The sequence below is a fragment of the Ovis aries genome, chromosome 12 (genome assembly GCF_016772045.2).
Source record: "Ovis aries strain OAR_USU_Benz2616 breed Rambouillet chromosome 12, ARS-UI_Ramb_v3.0, whole genome shotgun sequence".
Taxonomy (NCBI): Eukaryota; Metazoa; Chordata; class Mammalia; order Artiodactyla; family Bovidae; genus Ovis; species Ovis aries.
Genome location: NC_056065.1, coordinates 65,671,632 through 65,694,902, shown reverse-complemented (window position 1 = coordinate 65,694,902; position 23,271 = coordinate 65,671,632). Strand labels below are relative to the sequence as shown.

The window sequence follows — 23,271 nt, the reverse complement described above, 5'->3', positions numbered from 1 at the left end:
TTAATGCAAATAATATGTGGGAATATTTTGGTCAAAGTTTTATCATATTACCATTGATGCCACTGTAGCTAAAATTATGTTCTTTAAGTATATTTTGAATATAAGAAGTTTCCATAAAGGGGAAAAAAAAGTGCTCATTGACCAGTTGTTCCTGTTTATCTGCACTTAAAAGGTGGTTTTTGTTTTGTTTTGTTTTGTTTTTAAGATAAGGAGAAAATGGCATAGCTTCAGTGTAAGTTAAAGAATTTGTTTTTGTTTTTTGCCAGTGTCGGTTTCCGAGTAGTTTAGAAATGATATTGGTTAATAACCAGTCTCAATCGTAATAATGTATGAAACATACCCGATTCCTAAAACAGTAGCAAAAACTATAAAATACCTGTTTGAATTAACAAAACAATTGATTATACTCAAGTATGAATTTTCTTTTATTGTGATTTTCAAGGATAGGGCTTTGATATTTGGCCTCTAGGTATACAGTTTTACATATTTTACCATTTTCAACATGTAGAATTCCTTACATAATCATATTTTATTAGGGAAGAGAATTTAGGAATGTGATTAGTGCAAGAATCCTTGCTAGCGAGGGACAGGGAGGCCCGGCATGCTGCAGTTCATGGGGGTCACAAAGAGTCAGACACGACTTAGTGATTGAACGGCAAGTATACCCTATAATCTGTAAAAATCCTATCAAGTTTTAAGGGGGTAGGCAAAGGAGACATAGGACATTACCACCATCTCCACACTTATAGTTACAAGACTGTGAGTCACAGAAAACAGTCTCCATAGTATTAGTATTTTTTGTATCTTGCTTTGTTTCAAAAAATTTGAAGAGTCTCTCACTGAGAAAACAAGGAAATATCAATATATGAATCTCATATACTTAAGTAAGGCCAGGCCACACAAATTTGGGCCTGTTAGCAGGAGACCCACTGAATAAATCATCTGAAGGTTAAATAACTAAAGTACCAGTTTTCTTCATAAAAGACCAGAAGTTTCTCAAGAGTCTTAAAGACGAGTAATACTGATAACTGAACAGTAAGTACAGGAGATACAGAGCGGGATGTGCTCAAGTGTGTGTCACGGCTTCTTGTACTAGCACAATAGCTAACAAAAGATTTAGGCTTCTCTATTAGAAGCTCAGTACTCTATTAAGGGTTTGAATAAGGGTGAGAAGCAAAGTTCAGTTATTAAGCTGGGTATATCTAGGGTTGATATCTTGTAGGAATATAAGAATCTAAAAAGGGCATATGTCTGAATAGACGGCAAAACATTGCTTAGAATAATGGGACTAATATAATTTTAGCTTAGAAAAAGATGAACACAGAATACCAAATTTTAATGAATCAGAAAAATTTAAGAGACAAACGGAAACATCCTACAAAAGGTTTGGAAAAAGACACTGATAAATGGAATCTAATAATAACATGAAAATGTGCTTACTACCATTGATCATTAGGAAAATGTAAAAAGCGAAATGATATACTTTGGAAAGTTTGAGAGTTTCTTATAAAGTTAAATATTCTATGAGACAGTAGCCCTATTCCTAAGTATTTATCCAAGTGAAATGAAAACATGTTCTTAGAGAAACCTATGTATGAGTATAATAGTTTTATTCATAATCACCAAAATCTGAAAACTCAAATATCCTTCCAGTTGGTGAATGGATAGACAGGTACATCCATACAATGAAATACTAAGGAATAAAAACAAGATAAAACACGAACAAATCCTCAGAAGCCTCATGCTAAGTGAAAAGCCTCCATTTACAGAGCATTCCAGAAAAGAACTACATGGACAGGAGACATCAGAGGCTTCCTGAGGTGGGGATGGGAGTTGGCTACAAAAAGGCACCACGGAATTTTAAGGAGCAGTTGATACTCCTAAAACAGGTGAGCTGCTGTGTGATAGTGTCTGACAAAACTAAAAATTGTACACTTGGAAAGGTTCTGTCTTTCTAGCTTAACCAAACCTTTAAAAGAAAGGGCTTCTTACAAAAGGCTAGGACATGTTAGTATTTTACCTGACTAGAAATCACATCATGGAACCATTCATTCTCTCTGGCCATGCAAGGGTTATGTCCCGAATTAATGTAGTTTTGCCTACAACCTTTAGTCTACAATGAGTTGCACAGGCTAGGAGACAAGTTTAGATTGTAGTTAGGAATACTGAGCCTTGGTGGTACCTGAGATCTGAATGTCTTACCACCTTCTTTTCTTGGTTCACAGCTATAGATTCTGCTCATGCTCATGCAGCTGCTTGTTTTCCCTGGAGTGGGTTTTTTTGGTTTTTTTGGCCGAATAGCCTAAGGAGCCACTAACTAGGTAGAGAATGGGCTGTCAGTCCGATCTGATCCAATCTGAATCAGAAAAGGAGTATGGGTGGCAGCATCCCTCACTGGAAGATGCATTTCATTATTCAATAGTCAGGTACATTCCCTCTTAGAAAAAAAGGTAAATGCATTCCAACTCATGGGATGAGTCAGTAGGAGCTAAAAGGCTCCAAAAGGTAGGTGAACTTGAGGAGATGTCACATCAGGAATACGAACTCATTCGTGTCTGACTCTGTGACCCCACGGACTGTAGCCTACCAGGCTCCTCTGTCCATGGGATTTTCCAGGCAAGAGTACTAGAGTGGGTTGCCATTTCCTTCTCCAGAGGATCTTCTCAACCCAGGGATCGAACCTGGGTCTCCCACACTGTAAGCAGATGCTTTACCATCTGAGCCACCAGGGAGGTCTAAGGGAGACCAAGACACTAAATAGTGGGTCAACCTTGAAAGGGTGAAAGGACTTCTGTTTTTAAGATGATGGCCAAAAGATCAAGGAAATAAAGTTTCAGGTTGGTCTTGTGTCCCCTGTCTTTCATATGACAGGCAAAGACAATGACAGGAAAGTGAAATGAACCCATCTGAGAGGTTCCACCCTGTACAGTTCCAATTGCCCACTGCAGGTCCTAACAAGAAGACCCAGTAGGACACAACGTTCTTGAGCCAACTTTTCTTTGGCTCAGGATGCTGGAAGAGCTACGGCAGCTGCAAACCAGAGGATTCAAACCAGGTCCTTCCTAGAAGGAAATAGATGATCTTGTGGAAGTAAGCTAGGAAAGGTTGGTGTAAAATGGTTCCATGAACTCTACTGGAATAATCCTTGAGTATTGCGTCTCAGGAAGTTAACACAGCTCCTCTCTTAAGGCAAGGCATTACGCAGAGAGCTCTTCCCCTCATGGGATTTTCTTCATCAGTCCCCTCAAACAAAATACAATAGCTATCCATACTGAATGGAGATTTTAAAACCTGAAGCTCTAAAGATCTGATAATCTCCTATCAAAACAAATTTATGTTCTGTGCAAGGGAGTGCTTAAATGATCATTAATTACGTCAACTAACTTATTCCAATCCAGAGAGGAGACCCAGAAAAAAAAAAAGGGGGGACAGAAGGAAAAGAAACCCTCAACTCCTGCAATGGACTATTAGGGAAAAAAAGCAGGAAGTTTAAAATCAGGAAAAGGCAACAACAAAAAAAAGATCTGACATTTCAAAGAAACAAACACTAAAAATTTTTTAAAGAATGTAGCCAAAGATAAAAATAAGACTAGAAAGAAGAAAACACATCTTATAATAAAAGGCTGGAAACTGACAATGCAGAAAGTGTAAGACACAAAGACTAGGATAAAATTAAAATCCACATGTATAGGGTGAAATAAGTCAATCAGAGTGAAAAGAAACTTCCTAAAAAGTATAACATATTAATAAGATAAAAGGAAAAAAGGGAGGTAATGAAGCAGAGCAGGGAGTTCCACGGAGTCCATGGCATGACCCTGGGTTTAATCCTGGTTGGGGAACTAAGATCCTGCAAACTGAGAGCCACCACCACCAAAAAAAAACCCCAAACAGAGTAAAACCCAATAATAACTAGAAGTAGTTGAGGAAGAAAAATCTGATGAAAGTTCTTTTGTTAAGAGGAGGGGATGCTTTCTTGGCTCCTGAGAAAGGAAAAGGAAAGAGGCAGACAGCAGAGATGCTTTGGAAGCTGCTTCTACAAGGGCTCATTTCCCTGAGGGCACTTTGAGCTCCTGGGAGGAGGTGTGGCTTTCTATGCAAACAAAGCTCATCAGATCCTTCTTCCTGGTAGTGAGCACTCCACATAATTCTCTTCTATCAGAGGGTCCCTTTTATAGTCATACCTGTACATAATTCAGAAACAAAATTTGGAAGGTGAAAAGCAAAATCACTAAAAATAATTTATTGCTTTAAAAAATAAATTAACATTTATAATAGAATACTAAATCAGATTTTCTCAAATGTATTAACAACAGCATACTATACTTTAGTAAACAAGGATTTCCAACTTACGGTATAACGAAATAAGTCAATTAAACACTTGGTTTAACTAGGGGCAAACATCAGCCACTGCCACCTGATCCCATAAATCCACGCTGCTTCACATCTGAAAACTGAGTAGAGAGATCTCCCTGTTCTTCCCATTGGAAACTTTCTGAAGAGCGACACGCCCAGGGAAGAGAAGAGGCTACTGTAGCAAGGTGGAGCTGAACTAAAAGTTCTACTTCCCTTACCTTGGGGGAAGTTAAAGGGATGTGATCACTTCACCAGGTCTGCATGGAAGACAGTCTGATCAGAAACAGCCCAGGGTAGATTTCTCCTGTGGAATACGATGCGCATGGCCATGTCCTAATTCTTTCTTGAGGTTTCAAAGTGTCTCTGGTCACCAACCCGTATTTGGGTTGAGGGAGATGCTAATGCTGGGTCCCTGGCCTTCCTCAGATGCCACAGTGGCTTTTGCCCTAAGACGTCCAAAAAGATGGCTCTCCTTTCGTTAGTCACATTGGCTCAGTATTAGGAGTAGAGGTAGGGAGGTAAGGTCAACTTCTGAAGAGTCGAGTCCACGATTTATTCCACAATGGATGCAATAGAAGCTCAATGAGATTGTCAGTATTAGGCAATCATCTTTCTATACCTATGAGATTTCTTCTAAGTCTCTCAGGTTTGGCGCAAAAGGTTGAAAAGTACTCTGTTGTTCCTGAAGACAAATGCAGTTCCTTCTAAGTTACAAATCGGCACTTAGGTCCTATCGTTGAGCATGTCTTCACGCCATCCCCTGTTTCTGGCCTCCATATAGACAGAGGCATTGCACTGCTGCATGGTGTATTCCATCTCAGTCAGCTGGCGGCATCCAACGGTTAACTTTTCCCTAGAGGATAAAGAGACGTTACACGACTACAAGACAGTCAGCCAGATAAATGAAAAAATCTCACTACAAAAGGAGAACACTGGGATTGGGAATATATTATTTGATATTTGAGAGTAAAAATGCCTAGAGAAATGGTTTCTTCAGTCGTTCAGTCGTGTCTGACTCTTTGTGACCCCATGGACTGCAGCATGCCAGGCCTCCCTGTCCATCACCAACTCCTGGAGTTTGCTCAAACTCATGTCCACTGAGTCGGTGATGCCATCCAACTATCTCATCCTCTGTTGTTCCCTTCTCCTCCCACCTTCAATCTTTCCCAGCATCAGGGTCTTTTCAAATGAGTTTGTTCTTTGCATCAGGTGGCTGGCCAAAGTATTGGAGTTTCAGCTTCAGCATCAGTCCTTCCAATGAACCAAATAACTTGGCAGGATAAATAACTTAGTAACACAATTCTTAGTCATCATGGAGACAATCTTGAGGATATTACTGAGTTCATGAATAAAGGTTTCCAAGGAAGACCTGCTGCCAATAAGGACACTGTAGAGTAGATCACATATTTTTGTTTTATTTGGTTTGGGAGTTAAAGGACAGCAAGACTAGTGGATTCTAATAGGACACACCTCCAGGCAGGAACAGACACTGGACAGGGAGCAGGAAGTTGACAGCTTCGACTCTTAAAGAGAATCGATCACTTAGCCATTAACAAATGAATACTAGTTAACTACTCTCAACCAGAAGTGAGGAAGGGGTAGTAAATGCCTGATATTTGTCCCAACTACTCACAACTGTATCTAACATTAAGCTTAGGTGAATCTCAAAAGCTGACAAGAGGCCTATTAACTGTGGGATCACTGAGTCATCAGTTAGAGCACCAACTCATTATACATGGTGTCGGGAGTTCAAATCCCCTGAAAACCGATTTAAATCTACTGAGAGGTCGTCTGCATAAGTTCACAAAGAATACCCAGTATCCAGTACTGCGTCAGAAAACAGCAGTTATTTTTATTATGCAAGTTACACGGTTATTGGGAAGCCTCCAGTGGCTCAGTGGGTAAACAATCTGCCTGAATGCAGAAGACTCAGGAGATGCAGGTTCGATCCCTGGGTTGGGAAGATCCCCTGGAGGAGGAAATGGCGATCCACTTTAGTATTCTTGCCTGAAAAATCCCACGGACAGAGGAGTCTGTCCAAATGGCCACAAAGAGTCAGGCACAACTGAGCAACTAAGCAGCATGGACACTGCTATTACTTCTCTGGTTTCTAAGACTGCTCTGAGCCACCTCCAGGGTATTGGGAAGGACTCCTTGCTACCTTTGCACACTACCCTTCCTCCCTCACCCATGAATCCCCCGAGGCAGGGCACAAAGGGAAAAGAAGTGAATCAGAACTGAAGGAATAGGATGAGAGCTAACAATGGCAGCAAAGTAAATACACTGTATTTTTGGAGAGACCTCACTTCCTGAAAACATGTAGTGAGGCTGATTCAAACCTGACTTTTGATTCTATTACTCTAGACCTATTTCCTATATTTAGAGTGCTTAAAATCAGTGTTATGTTCTTGCCAGTTCTTTACAACTACTCAGAAAATGATTTTTGGAAGACTCTAAGAGATCCAAAATAGGAGAGATGTAAAATGTTTTCCTATAAACTTAAAAATGAAATTAAAAGGGTAGGTCCCTATTCCTGTTCTTGATTACTTATTCTACATGTGGAAAAAAACTCTTTTAGTAACTAGACTTTACATCTGTTTCAGTGTGTTTTCTTATTTCTTCTCTTTTCCCCTCCTCTCCTAGTTAAGAGGTGAGCTCTATGCCCTCTTTTCATCCTGGTGGCATGTGGTTCCTTTGTGTGAGGCAGCATTCTGACAATGGATTATCAGCCACAGATTTTGCTCTCCTGCATCAAGTTGTCATTGCTGCTGAGGAAAGTATCAGATGTTTTTCTAGTATCGTGTTTGGCCAATACCAGACTATGATGATAGGAATTTCTGAGTTCCTTTCCCCAATGGATTAGAAGCAGAATAGCAGAATATTAGACACTGCTTACCTTAACACCTTTGCCTACTGCTCTGTAGCATCTCCAATGACTTATCTCACCTTGGCTTTCACCTCTCGCTGATGAGACATTTACAACTGAGAGAAAGCCTATTACCTATTCTGATATCTCTTAATTGCTAGAAAGTTCTTTCTTTACATTGGGCTTAAAAAAAAATCTATAAGCTGTTTGCCTAAATTAAAACAAAACAAGAAGTTGTTATCCCTGTTTCCTCCAACAGTACAGATATTTTATGTCCCTTACAGGTGGTCCTATTTCTTTGCCAAACTAAACAATCCCAACTCCTAATCCTTTCTGGAACAAAGCTAAAGACCGGAGATTGCTTCTAGTTCTGCAATTCTGTACTGTTCATGAAATTTCTACAGAACTGCCACTGATTTTCTAAATCATCCTATTATGAATCTGAAACTAACTTTGACCAAATCTCAGATGGGTCAAAATAAGCAGAAATTTGATCAAATCAATAAAAAAATAACTGCAGCAGTTATCTGATTCATTTCAATAGCTAATTTTGTCAAAGTGGCATGGCAGTGGTAAATTGAAGTGCCCTACCTCTAATATTTTTTCCAAAATCCTTTCTAGGTACAAGAAAAAGAGTACAATGGATATTGCTTTACAGCTCTCTTAATGTTTTTAAACACTTGCAATGTGCATCTCAAGTAAAGGGAAAATGGAATACAATGTAGTACATATAACAACAGTATATAAACAGTTTTTGATTCAGAAGGTCTGGGCTGGAGTATTAGAGTACATTTCTTGCAAGTTCCCAGATGGTGCTAACACTCAGCTCCAGGAACCACACTTCAGAGAACCAGAGCTCTAATGTGATCCTACCACAGAGCTGATCCCTGGAGTTCAGAAAGCAGTAATTCCGGAAAGCTCTTGCCATAAGGAAAACAAAGTTGTTCCTGATATTCGTGCCTTCAGTTCAGTTCAGTTCAGTTGCTCGTGCCTTAGGCAGCATATTATTTAGATATACCAGGTACTTGAAGGAGCTGATGTCACAAACTAATGTGCATTTCACACAGAAAAAATGCACAATTGTGCATTGTCTTGTAAACATGCCAGAACATTCTGTCAAGAATTTATAGGTCAAGCAAAGTTAATTAAACACTATTCCTAATTTATTTTTCATATATGTATCAATAGAGGATATCACACAAGATATTTATTTAGTAATTTATTTGATAATCTTATTAATTTACCATCCTGGATTTTCTGAGCAAACTCCTCATCTGCTCAGGGTAAGCAGTGCTCAGACCCCACTGGCAAGAGCAAAAGCTAGGACAAAGAATCTACACACTACAGAAGAGAGCAAACACTAACTGATGTATACACAGAAACACCAAGGTTCTGCTATGTCATGGAATTCAAATTTTGGTCCAAGCCACTTTCAATATGAAACCTTAATTACCTGCCTTATCAGAACCTATAAAATAGTTTTCTTCTTGAGCTACTTAATTTCTTCCGTATTGCAATAAATTTGATGTTGACACATCAACAGCCTCTTCCTTCACAACTAACACATCACAAATCAAAAACAAAGATTACCAAAGTCAGACATTCTAAGTAATTGTTTTTCTTAATATAGTGAAGTTAAATCATTCTTCCGTTTTCACTTCTGAGTCACAGGGAAGCTTCGCTACCTCTCATCTATTGCGTTTGGCTCTGCGTCTAGTATGAACTATTGAAACAAAAAGAACCTCTGTCTTCTGGCAACTTACTTGAAAACTGTGAGCTGTGGAGTATACCAGAGGTTCATATGGGAGGTACCATTCACTGAAAATATAGCAAATAATTTTAAAAAAACAACAGAGTAACAAATCTAAAAGCTATTAACTTTAAAAGCCCACTTGAACAGCAACTGTCATTTTCCAATGCATTCAAGATATTAGACATATTGGACTTCTCTTTAAAATCATCCTTTCAGGATTAATAAGAGGGAGCTTATTAATTACTATCATAGTTCAAATTCTTGGCATTGTAAGTGCAACGAAAACAAAGAGAAAAATAGGTACAACTACTTTAACTTTGAACATTTAAGTTTGACACTTGCATCCTTTCCCTCTCCAAAACAAAATAAACCAAAAAAACTTCCCAAATATTTAAACAGTAAGCTGAAGTCAAAATAATTTTAGACATTTGAATGGAACCATCCTATAAGGGACTCTGCCTTCCAAGTTATATACAGAGCTTTATACACCTTCAAAAATATTGCCAAGACTGGAAGACATTATATTTTTGATCCAAATCTCAAGTATACAAACCTTTAAATGCAGATTATCTGTAACAATCTGTAAGTAAGAGTTGTTGATTGTTGTTTAGCTGCTGAGTCATGTCTGACTCTTTTGTTATCCCATGGACTGTAGCCCACCAGACTCCTCTGTCCATGGAGTTCTCCAGGCAAGAATACTGGAGTAGTTTGCCATTTCCTTCTCCAGGGGATTTTCCCGACCCAGGGATTGAACCCATGTCTCCTACAATGGCTGATGGATTCTTTACCACTGAGCCACCACGGAAGCCCATGAATAAGAACATAAACTGATTAATTGGTAGTCTGAAGATTAGGGTAAGAAATCATTTTCATCCTTAGCTATGACAGATGATGCATGCCTAACTGGCTTCAGATTTTCTTAGAAAAATTATGTTAATCTAGTGAATGAGTGAATTTTCAGTTATGCTGCCTGATAACATTTGTGTATCAGTTCTAGTGTCTTGATATCATCAAACATATTTATCAATCTAGAGTTTTACCAGTAGAGCCACCTTGATAGTTAACTTTGTCATTGTGTCTACTCATACAGTTCTGTAGCTATACAAATATATCTGCAAATTATAAATGGCAAATAAACTGGTTAAGTGATACAGTGGCATATTACACAGCAGTGAGAATCCAGTCCGTTCTGCTACAGTTCTTGTTTTGAACACAATTTATTGTAACAGCATTGAAACATTAAAGAACAATCTGAGCACAACAAAAATTTCCTATTTTCTTATATATGATTTCATTAGTGGAAAATGCCAGATGAACAGAGAAAACTGTACACGGCCTATTTAAATGAATAAATATTAGAAATTTCTCAATTCTAATTTCTATAGATAGATAAAACCCACATAAGCAAAAGCTCTTAGGGGTGGGTCTTCAATATTTTTGAAAAATATAAAAGAGCCTTGACACATCTAAACTTGAGAATTTACTTTAAAAATTAAACTTGCTATGTGCATATATATATACACACAGTTTTTTTATATGTATGAACTATTTCATATTTATAAAAGCTAAAAAGAAATCATAGTATAGTGAAGACATAAAAAGAACCCTTCACCACCACCAAGTTAGTGCTACACATGGCAAGAGCATGTTACTCTGATGTATCTACATACATATATATATATGACTACACATACATATATGACTTACCGATACTCAGCCTGTGAAACACAATCATATAGTTCCTGGGCAGTAAATTTGACATTTTTATTTACCTGAAAAGAATCAAGATATAGCTATTAAAAATGCATATTAAGTCAAATGAAAGGTGAGAGAACAATTAGAATGGCTCATATTCTGAAGGAGGAGAATGTCAAGTTTTTAGCTTTTGCATAAAAAGGACTAAATAATAATAATTAGAAGTTCAGTGAACATAACACTTAACACTGAACTATGTGTAAAAATATTAGTCCTATTGTTACAACTTAATCTGTTAACAGAACCAAAAGAAGTGAGATCGTCCTGGGATCTGTGGGACTCCCAACAAAGCAGATGATCACTTTAGAGATCAAATGGACAGAAAAAAAACATGTATAATACATGCAACACTAAATTCTACTATGCTGGCTCTTATCAGCAGATTTCATGCATCAATTAGCCTAGCTCTAATATACTTAATATTTATTTTCTTGGAAAAGTATATAAATTGTTAACATTTAACACCTATACCTAAAGCTATAGTAGATTTGGGTCATACAGGTAGACTGTTGTAAGCAGAATCAGCCACATCTTGTTTATTTCATGAACATTAGAAATAATTCAAGCTGAAAGAAAAAGTAGTCAAATCTAACAACATTTGAATACTATGGTTGACCCTTCTGAAAGTTATTACTGAATAACTTTAAACACTAAGGTAATGAACTGTGTGGAAAAATCTGTTTTGGGAAATGGATGATTTATAGACACTTTCTAAATAAATGTGTTTTTCCGACTATCAATGTCTACATATTTAAATGAATATGTTTAAGTTTATAAATATCTATTATAATTCATAATTTATAATACTGTAAAAATAAAAGTCCTTCATCATACAAAAACTTTTTGTGGCACATGTGGAGAACACAGTGAAGGAATCCTGTATTTCCTGTATTTCTTGAGGCTTACCACTGATTTAGGCAGTATTTTATTTATGTTGCAAGGAAGACTCTGGAAATTTGTAGAAGTAAATTCTTTTTATCAGATGACTCAAGGGGGGCTTCCCAGATGGCACTAGTGGTAAAGAACCCGTCTGCCAATGCAGGAAACATAAGAGCCAGGTGTTCAATCCTTCAGTCAGGAAGACCCTCTGGAGAAGGAAATGCCTACCAACTCCAGTATTCTTGCCTGGAAAATCCCATGGACAGAGGAGCCTGAGGGGGGCTATAGTCCATAGGGTCGCAAAGAGTCAGACATGACTGAAGCGACTAAGCCCTTAGCCCTGGATTAGTCAAGAAATAACATGGTGTCTAACTTTCTAGAAATTATGAATTAGTGAAGGGAAACTAAATGAAACTATCTTCTATTCACTTTACTTTTAAAAATACTTGTGTTATTATTAGCATATGCATTTTTGATGAGGAAAAATTTTTGTTCCTACATTGACTTAATTAACACTACTTTAAAGATTTATATCATGAAAGTCTCCTGTAGAGTTTAGGGTATTGCTTATTTGCAAAAGTTCCATGAGCTTCTTTCAGTATTTTCACAACAAATTCAACATATCTGTATAGAAAATGTTGCATTCACTACAAGTTAAAAACACATAGTTTTTAAACATAAATTTGAAATATATATAATCCTCAATTTTTGCTGAAAATGTCATTTAATTATACATAATATTTACTATTTAATGATTTAAGAAAGTGGTATATGATTTACCATGATTAATTTTTAGGTACTTTATAATTTTTATTAAAATAATCTTCTAAAAATGTTTTAAGATATACATTTAGAGCTAACTTATCAACCAGTTCAATTCCTATTTTTCTATATGTTCTGCCCTGATGATCTCAAGGGCCTTTGATATTTTCACTATTGCCCCAACATGCTGGGACCTATAAATGTTTCCAGACTTAGGCCAGCAAATGTCGGCAGTCAACACTGCAGATCTTTGATCATAAGATAAGAGGAATAATCTATTCTCTATCAACTGTTGAGAAAAATCAGCTGAAGAACTGATTTTGAACTTGACATAATATAAATACAAAAAAGTTCTTGAAGCCATTAGCAGATTTTTAGGAAACAAAAAAACCAACTATCTGATTTATCTGTAGTTTTGAAAACAATCACCCACATCTATTTAGACCCTTCTCCCAGAACGTGGCTGGGGTGATGTGGCTCCAGGTTATAGCAGATGACTTCTAAAGTCGGCAGTGAATCTACTAACAAAGGAACACTAAAGCACAGATTCATGACATACTCACAGGCTCTAGCTGGAAATATGTCATTTCACTATCTTCATTAGTTTTGGTACAAGATATTTTAAATTAGTCATATTGGGATGTTTAAATTACACTATTAAGTATCATTTCTGTGCTTAAGTGTACAATTTTAATTCCCAGAAAACAACTGAAAGATACCCCTGTCAGTAAACATTAAGAGTTATGGTTGTAAAATGGAATTGGTGTCATCAATTCCTAGTTGTACTATTAACAGTGAGTGCCAAATATGAGAAACGGTCATATTATTCTTAATTCTTAAAAAAATCAAGATCAGGAAGCAAAGGTTTAAGTATAGTGACAGCCAAACATCTTAAAAATTTTAGATTGTCCCTATCACTGCTTATGAGACAAATACATCCAATGTAATAATTGGTATTGGGGATGAAGTCCTGCTAATAGAAATAACTTTAAAAATCTGGGACTCAGATCCACATATTCTTATAAATAACAAATTGGGTATTTTCTCCCAATGCTCTCAGCAACAGAAAGCACTAAACCCCCCAAAGACCTATATATCAGATTTTTCCAGGATGTGATTTTAAAATTGTCCCATTGTTTTTCCAAATAAATTTTTATTGGATTGAAATTCAGAAAGTATGATGAAATTATTATTTCATCACATCATCTCAAAAGAGGAAATTATCTTAATAATCACATAATGTGGTTATACAGCGTTGAGAACTGTGGTGTTGGAGAAGACTCTTGAGAGTCCCTTGGACTGCAAGGAGATCCAACCAGTCAATCGTAAAGGAAATCAGTCCTGAATATTCTTTGGAAGGACTGATGCTGGAAACTGAAACTCTAATACTTCAGCCTCCTTGGAAAAGACCCTGATACTGGAAAAGACTGAAGGCAGGAGGAGAAGGGGACAACAGAGGATGAGATGGTTGGATGGCATCACCGACTCAATGGCCATGAGTCTGAATAAGCTCTGGGAGTTTCTGGATAGCAAAGCCTAGCGTGCTGCAGTCCATGGGGTCACAGAGATGGACACAACTGAGCAACTGAACTGAACTGAACATATTAAGGGTAACTTTTAAAAGGTACATATAAACACCATTCATTCCTTAAATAAGAGAAGTAACACTTACTGAACACTTACTTTGTGCCTGGTACTGTTTGGAGCACTTTACATATATTAAGTTATTTAGTCTTATTTAAAGAATAGCTGTAGTTTATCTACTTATGTTATTCCCATTATAAGATGAGGCAACTGAGACAAGGACAATCAGATAACTCTTCTAAGATTATACACTTAACTGGCGGCAGAACCAACATTTGAACATGACTAGTTTGACTTCAGAGTCCGTGTTCTTCAACACTAGATTCTTAATATAAGATGTGGCATAAAAAAGTTACAGAGGACTTCCTTGGTGGTCCAGTGGTTAAGAATCCATCTGCCAGTGCAGGGTACACGGGTTTGATCCCTGCTCCAGGAAGATTCCACATGCTTTGGAGCAACTAAGCCCATGAGCCTCAACTACTGAGCCTGTGCTCTACAGCCCATGCTCTGTAACAAGAGAAGCCACCGCAATGAGAAGCCTGGGCATCACAACTAGAGAAAGCCCTTGCACATCACCAAAGATCCAGCAGAGCCAAACTAAAAGAATTTTTAAATTAAAAAAAAAAAAGTTGAAGAGCTAATCAGGTATAAAAGCAAAGGAGTACCTATAAAGATGTTCAACTTCACAAGAAAAGTGACACCTGAATATGTCATATTCCTATATTTAGAGTGTTTTTAAAAATTCAACACACACACCCTCAAAAAGAAAGAATATATGGGCACATGGGCAAAGAACTGTAGGCAAACAAAACTGAAGATCAACAGAATACTTTCCTTGGATCAACAAGGATAAGAAAAGCATGCAGATTAATTTACAAAATACACTGGAGCCTCATCAGAGCTTTAATTCCAGGGTCTATGCTGCTGCTATGGAGAAAACTAAATTATAGCTTTCGTTTTCAGTAATCAGTGGTGCTCAACCGGAGGTGGTTCTTCCTCCATACGGGCCATCTGGGTATACGAGTTGGGTGCGGTGGGAGGGTATTTTTGGTTGTCACAATGACTGAGAGAGTACTGGCATTTAGTATCTGAGAATAAGAGATGTTGAAAAATCCTGCAACGTTCCACACTGAAGAAATGACCTATCCAGCATACCAACAGCATCCTTGATGGGAGACAATTCCATGTGGCATTAGTATAGGGCTCTACTACATGTGCTTCCTTAAGAGAATGAAAGACAAAAAATGAATGTCGCTGGCAAACTTTGGTGGCATTTAAGAATTTAAAGTAAACAGTAATCAAATAGCATTCCATTTTAGAACACCTCTGTTTATACTAAAACTTGATTATAATGGAAATATGATAAACATTTAAAAATATTTTTCCTACCTCATACTTGATTAGGAAGTTATAGAGGGTCTCAATATCCTGATAATTACTGTTGGGGGCCAAAATCCTAAAAAATAAAATATAAACAAAGGAGGGGGAATGAATTGATTTAAGAAAAAAACAAAACTATAGCTTGAACTTTTCTCCCAAAACATATTCATACTGAGAGATACCTTATTCTCAGTATGTATAATAAGCTTATTAAAATGTTTACAACCTTTTTTGGGTTTTATTTATCAACTAAAGTTATAAACCATGCACTTACTTCAACAAATATCTATTGATATGAAATATCAATTTATTAAAATATTTTTATTTACTTATATTAATATGTCATCAGTTAATCAACAACTATTAGAATTCTTATGTGAAATTATAGTTCACATTTTGAGTTACAATGACACAGATTTTTCAAAAGTTAGATGGAAATGCAAAGTATATTTACACTCCATATCTTTTAAGCAGCAGATAAAGATTTCCCACAAAAATGTGCAACCAATGCAAATAGACAAGTGATATAAACTACCATACACATTAAAAAATACTAATAAAGATTATGTGACTAAATTCAAATGATACTGTTTGAACTAACTGCCTAACAATCTAAGAAAAAGCATCAGTAATCAGGCTCTGTCAGTCATTGGAAATAACACTCATCCTTCTAGCAGTAAAGTATTAATTCTCATTTTTTTACACTAAGTACTTTTTAATTCTTTCAAGATGAAGAATCTTTTGTTTCTTTTAAAAAAGAAAAGGAAAGCAGTCCTCATATTATGGTAAAATGGTTAAGAGCAATGTCTACCTGGCGATCTGTGTTTTTGAGTGAGTTCTGTGTGACTTATTTTCCTTATCTGTTAAACAAGCAAAGTAGTAGTCTTTACTTCATAGGATCATAGTGAGAATTAAACAAGTTACTATAAGTAAAGTCTTGATGACAGTGTCTGATAGAACAGCAAGCACTATATATTGGTACATACAAAACAGTAACAATGACAACTATGATCATCTAATGTCTAATAGTTTCAAGCCACAGAATAAAGTGCATGATGATTTAACTAATGAGAAATCAAGCCACCCCAATTAATTCTTAAATTCCAAGTGCCTTTTAATTACAACAACAATGTCTCTAGGTCCTCACATCCTCACCAATGCTCGATGTTGTCAAATATTAGTTAACTGACCTCAATAACATCTTAATTAGATCTTTAAAAAAGTTGGCCCTTATTAGACTTGCAAGATAGCTTACATAAAATAATTTTTCAGGATATAGTCAAATTTTTAAATGGATCATACTCCTTTGGAGAAGACACATACAGAATATCTTTAAGAACATACAAAAATCTTCCTAAAAATAAGTTTCATGGAAAAAGTTACTCTCCCAATAAGTAATTTTAAAATAGAAATGATATCAAAACCCCAAAGAAAGAAAAAGCAGACAATAAATACATTGGAAAGGGTCCATAAGTACTTTGTTTTTTAAAATGAGAACAAAGCTATATAGATAAGTTAAACCAATGTTTTATAAAAGCAATGGAAAAAATAATGTGTTCCAATTTTGTAACCTAGTGTAAACAAACAATCAGTAATGTGGAATAATTTACACCCATTCTTTTTTATAATTTTGGAAATAATCCAAACTGTCCATAAAAGCGAGTTAAAAAAATAAATGAAACAATGTTTTATAAAAGAATCTTATAAATTTCAAGCTTATATTTTCTCTTTGCCAGAGAATAAAGTAAACATTTCTCTGTCCTGAAATACTTCACAAAAAAATTAGTTTTAGGTAAATCAGTTATTTACCTATAGCAACAAAGCATAGCCACAGTATGAAATAAAGAAAATAATTACATCATCCTAGTTTTCCAATTAGCAAAAAATTGAAAAAATTGTCAACTCCTGGCATGGTTTTATTTTTTAACAGTTTTACTGAGGTACAGTTTACATACCATAAAATTCACTCACTTTAACAATTCAATGATTTTATAAATGAATTTACTGAAATGTACAATGATCTACATTGTACAAACTTAAATACTTGACTATTTGACAAAATATCACAGAATTACCTTGTAACGAGGAAAGGGTTACTGAGATGTCAGCATCATTCACAGATGTATTACTGATATAATTAGAATAAAATTATAATGCTATTTTTAAAAACAAGGATATACGTTGTAGGATTTATTATGAAACCTACCACTCTTAAATGCTACTCTTAAAAAATGTTCTGAGGTAAACTGAGCCCCAAATTGAGCAGATAATCTTTATTAAAATATACTCAATTAGGGCTTTTAGACTTTCATAAGGCCAATGAACTCTGAGTTTATGAGAATGGAATTTGGCCTGGTATAAACAAAAATTGCCATCTTTTACTAACTGGAAGTACAGTTTGTTGAAAATACACAAAAAAATGAAATGGAGAAAAATGGTTTATGGACTTTCATGTCTTAAGTAATTCCCCACACACAAATTCTTGAGAGGTCAGCCTTCTCTATAGCTTTCTTATTTGTTTTTAAAAAATACCAGCATGAAGACAAAAGAGTCTTAGAATGAAAGTCCTAAAATTACCCTTCAATGGCAACTTTTAAAAAGAATAATAGAAAGAACTAGCCCTTAGAGAAAGTGGCCATTCTTTTTTTATAAATATATCTACATGTTTTCTAAGAGAAATTCCTAACAATCAATAAATACATATCAAATATATACTATACTCTCAAATGTATATGATACTAAGAGCTACATAATATAAAAAAATTAGAAGACATGGCTGCCTATCCTCAAGTTGTTATAATCACAAAATTTTACTTTAGAATTTTGGAATCAGAATTGGGGAACAGATTGAAGCAGGATTTAATCTGCAGCTAGAAGATTATTTACAAACCAAGTTAATCACGTTACCTACTTTTCTGTACCCCAGCTCCCCATCTGTGAAATGAGGAGAAAGTAGCACTTACTGAATAAGGTTATTATATGAAGCAAATAAAATAATATGTCTAAAATTGAGATGTTTAGCAGAATTCCTGGCACATGTAAACAAATATTGCTGCTGCTGCTGCTACTATGAAAACCAGTTTTCAGATGTAGAAACCAAGGTTTAGGGTTGTAAAACACTTGCCCAAGACAGAGTGTTGGTAGGTACCTAAATCTCTATTAGTTTGACTCTGGACCCCATGTTTTTATCCACTAATAAATAACCCTTACAATTTCTTGTATTAAGTGATTTTATGAAATCAAATGAAATAGTCTTTTATTTTATTAGTTTTTAATATAAATTTATTTAATTGGAGCTTAATTACTTTACAATATTGTATTGGTTTTGCCATATATCAACATGAATCTGCCACAGATGTACACATGTTCCCCATCCTGAACCCCACTCCCTCCTCCCTCCCCATACCATCCCTCTGGGTCGTCCCAGCGCACCAGCCCCAAGCATCCAGTATCATGCATCGAACCTGGACTGGTGATTGGTTTCATATATGATATTATACATGTTTCAATGCCATTCTCCCAAATCATCCTACCCTCTCCCTCTCCCACAGAGTCCAAAAGACTCTGTATGAAATAGTCACCCGGTTAATTTGCCTTTTAACAAATGCTTCTGGCAAACTATTTTGTGTACTTTCCAACACTAAATCTTTGTAGTTGTTAGATCTTTCTCAAAGCCACAAAGGAAGTCAGTAGCAGAACCAACATTCACTAGAAGTTCTAACTCTTAACCACATAAGCACTTTGAGTTCTCTATCGATGAGCAATTAACATTAAGTAAGCAGCATGCTCATCTGAATTAAACAAACTTCATTTCCATCTCATCCAATAGTAGATAAATATCTACCCATCTCATTAAAGAAAAAAAGAGTATGCCACTCAAAAATTTTTAAAAGTTAATAAAATAATCTGACTAAAATTAAAAATCAAATAATGTATTAAAATGGACTAATTTTTAAATAAGGATTTTTAAAATTCAAATAAAACTTTCCTCCTAGATAGAAAAAGTAAAGCATCAGACTCAGGAGTGGGGAAATAAGTCTAGAATATTCAAGTTTAATATCTAACTCTAGAAATTCAAAAGAAGACGCAGCATATTCATGGATATTTATAGATCAAAACTTACATCCCACAGAACTGAATAAATTATGTTCCCTGCTGGCAAGGCAGTTTAACATTGATATAATATTCTAAATAGTTTTTTCATGTTTGAAGAACATTAAAAATAAGCTTAAAAAGTAATTATATGACTTATTTTACTCAGCTCACTGTTCATCCATGCTACTCAGGGTTTATCCATGTCGTAGCATCTGTCAGAATTCCTTTCCTTTGTAAGGCTAAATAATATTCCATTGTATGTACATACCTCATTTTGCTTATCTATTTATCTGTTGACGGATAAGAATTACTTTCACTTTTTACTTACTGTGGCTCATGCTGCTATGAACATAGGTATGTAAATATCTCTTTGAGACTATAATTGCAGAACCAGCCCAAACTGGCCCTATCCTGTTTCTAACAAGATACTGAGCTGTTTTTCAGAGACAAACAGAACAAAACCACAAGTCATGCACCCAAAGCATGCTCAGAAGAGAAAAATTTGACCTCAAGTAACACCCAGAACCAAAGTTTCCCCCCTCCCCGGAACGAAAGGGCCAGATGTGACCAGAGCCCTGTGCAGGGTCCATGGTGCAGGAAGATCTGGTTCTGAAGCTGCTGAACCTAACCTCACCACAAATGGACAGGCTCCACATCCCTGCCTTGGATACCTGCCCCTCCAGGGCTTCTGCAAACCAACCCTCTTCTTCTACTTCATGAACATTCAACCAAACCCCAGAATGAAGAGACAGAATTGAGAGCCACGCCTCCTTGTTTCCTTGACAGTTAAACCTCACAATAAAGCCCTTTCTCTTCTCAAAAGCTGGTGCAATAGTATTGGCTTATATGCAAATTTGGGCAGCAAGCCCTTTGCTTGATAACCAGACATTATTTTCAATTCTTTTGTGTATATACCTAGAGCAATCAAAATTATAGACAGGCATCAGGTGCTGCCAAGGGCTGGGAGGAAGAAGAAATGAGAAGTTACTATATTTAATGGAAACAGTTTCAGTTATACAAGATGAAAAGAGTTATGGTTATGGATGTGGTGCTGGTTACACAACAATATGGATGCATTTAATACTCCATTAACACGTTCATGCACATGTGCACCCAGTTGTGTCTAACCCTTCCCGACCCCATGGACTGTAGCCCGCCAGGCTTCTCTGTCCATGGGATCTCCCAAGAAAGGATACCGACTGGAGTGGGTTGCCATTTCCATTTCCAGGGGATCTTCCCCACCCAGGTATTGAACCCTCATTTCCTGCACTGCAGGCAGACTGGTTACCACTGAGCCACCAGGCAAGCCCTAATACATTTTTAAGAACACTTAACAATGGTAACGCTATGTGTATTTTACCACAATAAAAAAGTTAATTAAAACAAAGTAGAAATGTTTGTTTATAGCATTATTTTAAAAACTCATTGTACATTCTCCAAAGCTAATAACCAACTTTAGGCTTATTTTTTACTGTGAATCAACATTATTATTGAGGATACTACTGAGCATCTAACCAGTGCCAGAAAGGGAACAAATGCTATCTCCTTTAACTTCTGCAATTTAACAAAGCAACTATTATCAACTCCATTTTCTAGATTAGGAAACAAATATAAAAAGGTTAATTAACCTATCTAGGTGACAGAGTTAGTAAACGGATGGAATGAGGATTCAACTTCAGATTATTTTGATCCTTGAGCTCTGTTCTTTTTCTTCAAAATAATTGCCTTTATCTGTCTGACTTGTTTCACTTAGTATGATAATCTCTAGCTCCAGCCATGTTCCTCTTATTTTGATACAGAGACATGCAAACTGAATTTTGCTGCTGATGAATTTAAGCAGTATCACTGATAAACTGAGTGAAAATTTATCAAATCAACAATGAGGACATACTCACCAGGGGAAAAAAGTCTTGGATCTTAAAAGAGTATGTTTTTTGGAGTCCTTTACTATAAGCAAAATTAAAATCATTTTTTCTATAGTTAATTTGGTGAAATCATCTATGTAAGTAGGAGATATACATCAGTCTCAGGTTTTAAAAGAACACCATATGTAGTTAAAAATGATAAAAAATAAATAAAGTTAAACAACTTAAACAAATTTAAACAAAATAAATTATATTCTGTTTTTCCTTTAGAGTCATTTGCAAGACAAGGAAAGAGGCCTCTGAGGATACTAACCCAGCCAGCATTGCTTGATTCAGCCTTCAAAACTATAAGGAAGCAAATTCCAGTTGTTTATGCTACCCAAGTCTGTACATTTCCTTATGGCAGCCCTAGCAAATGAATACAGCTGACATCCTAAATACTGTTGGCTCAGCTTTGAGGAGCCACAGATCTCAAGATTAGGAGCAAGATGGACCACTTCCCAGAATGTGAGACTGATGTGGAACTGACTGAGTAGTTTATTGCAAAACAACTACTTTATTTGCTTTGCTTCATGGCATTGTATTTCCTGCTAAAAAGTAATCTTACTACTTGAGATGGTGTTGCTGGAGGCCAATTCTAGGCTTAGCTCTAACAACATACTACAAGGGGCCAGAAGTATGACAAACTAGCTCATTCCTCTTCTAGTTAGTGCTGAGACCCCTATCAGGCTTAACTAAGTCTTCACAACTAAGTCTTTGAAGAGTATGATGCCCACTATAAGACCAGATACTGCAGTTAAATCTGTATAACAATCATAATTACTCCTAATATCTTATGAATGTTATTTCCTAGCTGATTAATCCCACCTCATTACCAGGTACTTACTATCTTTCCATTGTAACATGGCAAATAAGATCTCTCTAGATCAAAAGGAAGGAGGAGAGCCAAGATAAGAGCCAAGAGGGAAAGAAAGATATGCCTGAGGTTCCATTTACTGCTGGACGATTTCAATATGTGCAATCAGGGCTGTGACACAGTTTTACTACTGCCTTACTATAAGCACATCTCCCTATAATAAAGAGATTGTTTATAAAAGATCAAAAATATGAGAGAAATGTTCTATTTGGAATAATTCTGAGGAAAATATGTGAAGAGTAAAAAAGTTGTAATACATACATTTAACTAATCAAGATTGAAAGAGCTTTTAAAATGCATTAGACTTTTTATGAAAAGAAGACAAACCAAATCACAAGATAACACCTCACACCCATTAGGATGACTACTAAAAAAATTAAAAAAAACAAACAGAAAATAACAGGAATTGATGAGGATGTGGAGAAAACGGAATCCTAGCGCACCCACCACTGGTGAGAATGTAAAATGGTATAACTGCTATGGAAAACAGTATGTGGTTCCTCAACAAAATTAAAAATAGAATTAACACATAATCCAGCAATTCAACTTCTAGATATACCTCCAAAAGAATCAAAAGCAGGGACTCACAGAGATATCTGTATGTCCACGTTCACAGCAGTAATACTCATAAGGGCCAAACAGCAAAAGCAACCTAAGTGCTCATCAAACATGAGCATTACCATATGTAAAATAGATGACCGGTGTCAAGTTTGATGCAAGAAGCAGGGCACCGGAAGTCAGTGCTCTGGGACCACCCAGAGGGATGGGATGCGGAGGGAGGTGGGAGGGGGATCCAGGATGAAGGGACGCATGTGTACCTGTGGCTGACTCATGCTGATGTGTGGCAAAGCCATCACAATACGGTATAATAATTAACCTCCAATTAAAATACATAAATTTAAAAATCAATGGATAAACAAAATGTGGTATATACACTTTCCTGGTGCTCAGACAGTAAAGAATCTGCCTGCAACGCAGGAGACCCAGGCCCTATCCCTGGGTGTTGGGAGGATCCCCTGGAGGAGGGAATGGCTATCCACTCCAGTATTCTTGCCTGGAGAAT

General features: G+C 36.2%; 1 protein-coding gene across 12 annotated transcripts in view; it reads right to left on the bottom strand.

Annotated features, from left to right (window-relative positions):
• Positions 1-401: 401 nt before the first annotated feature.
• SWT1 (SWT1 RNA endoribonuclease homolog) overlaps positions 402-23,271 on the bottom strand; it is a 106,368-nt gene continuing 83,498 nt past the window's right edge. For 2 of the 12 annotated variants that reach the window (XM_012187729.5, XM_060396698.1), the window contains 3 exons: positions 15,342-15,408; positions 10,680-10,744; positions 402-5,206 (listed from right to left, as the gene is read on the bottom strand). In XM_012187729.5, the coding sequence (XP_012043119.1) occupies positions 5,077-5,206; positions 10,680-10,744; positions 15,342-15,408 (262 nt within the window). In that variant the 3' untranslated portion in view covers positions 402-5,076. Of the gene's footprint in view, positions 9,038-10,679; positions 10,745-15,338; positions 15,409-23,271 lie in introns of those variants that run through there. The other 10 variants (XR_009595865.1, XR_009595864.1, XR_001044138.5 and 7 more) reach the window with 10 other exon arrangements.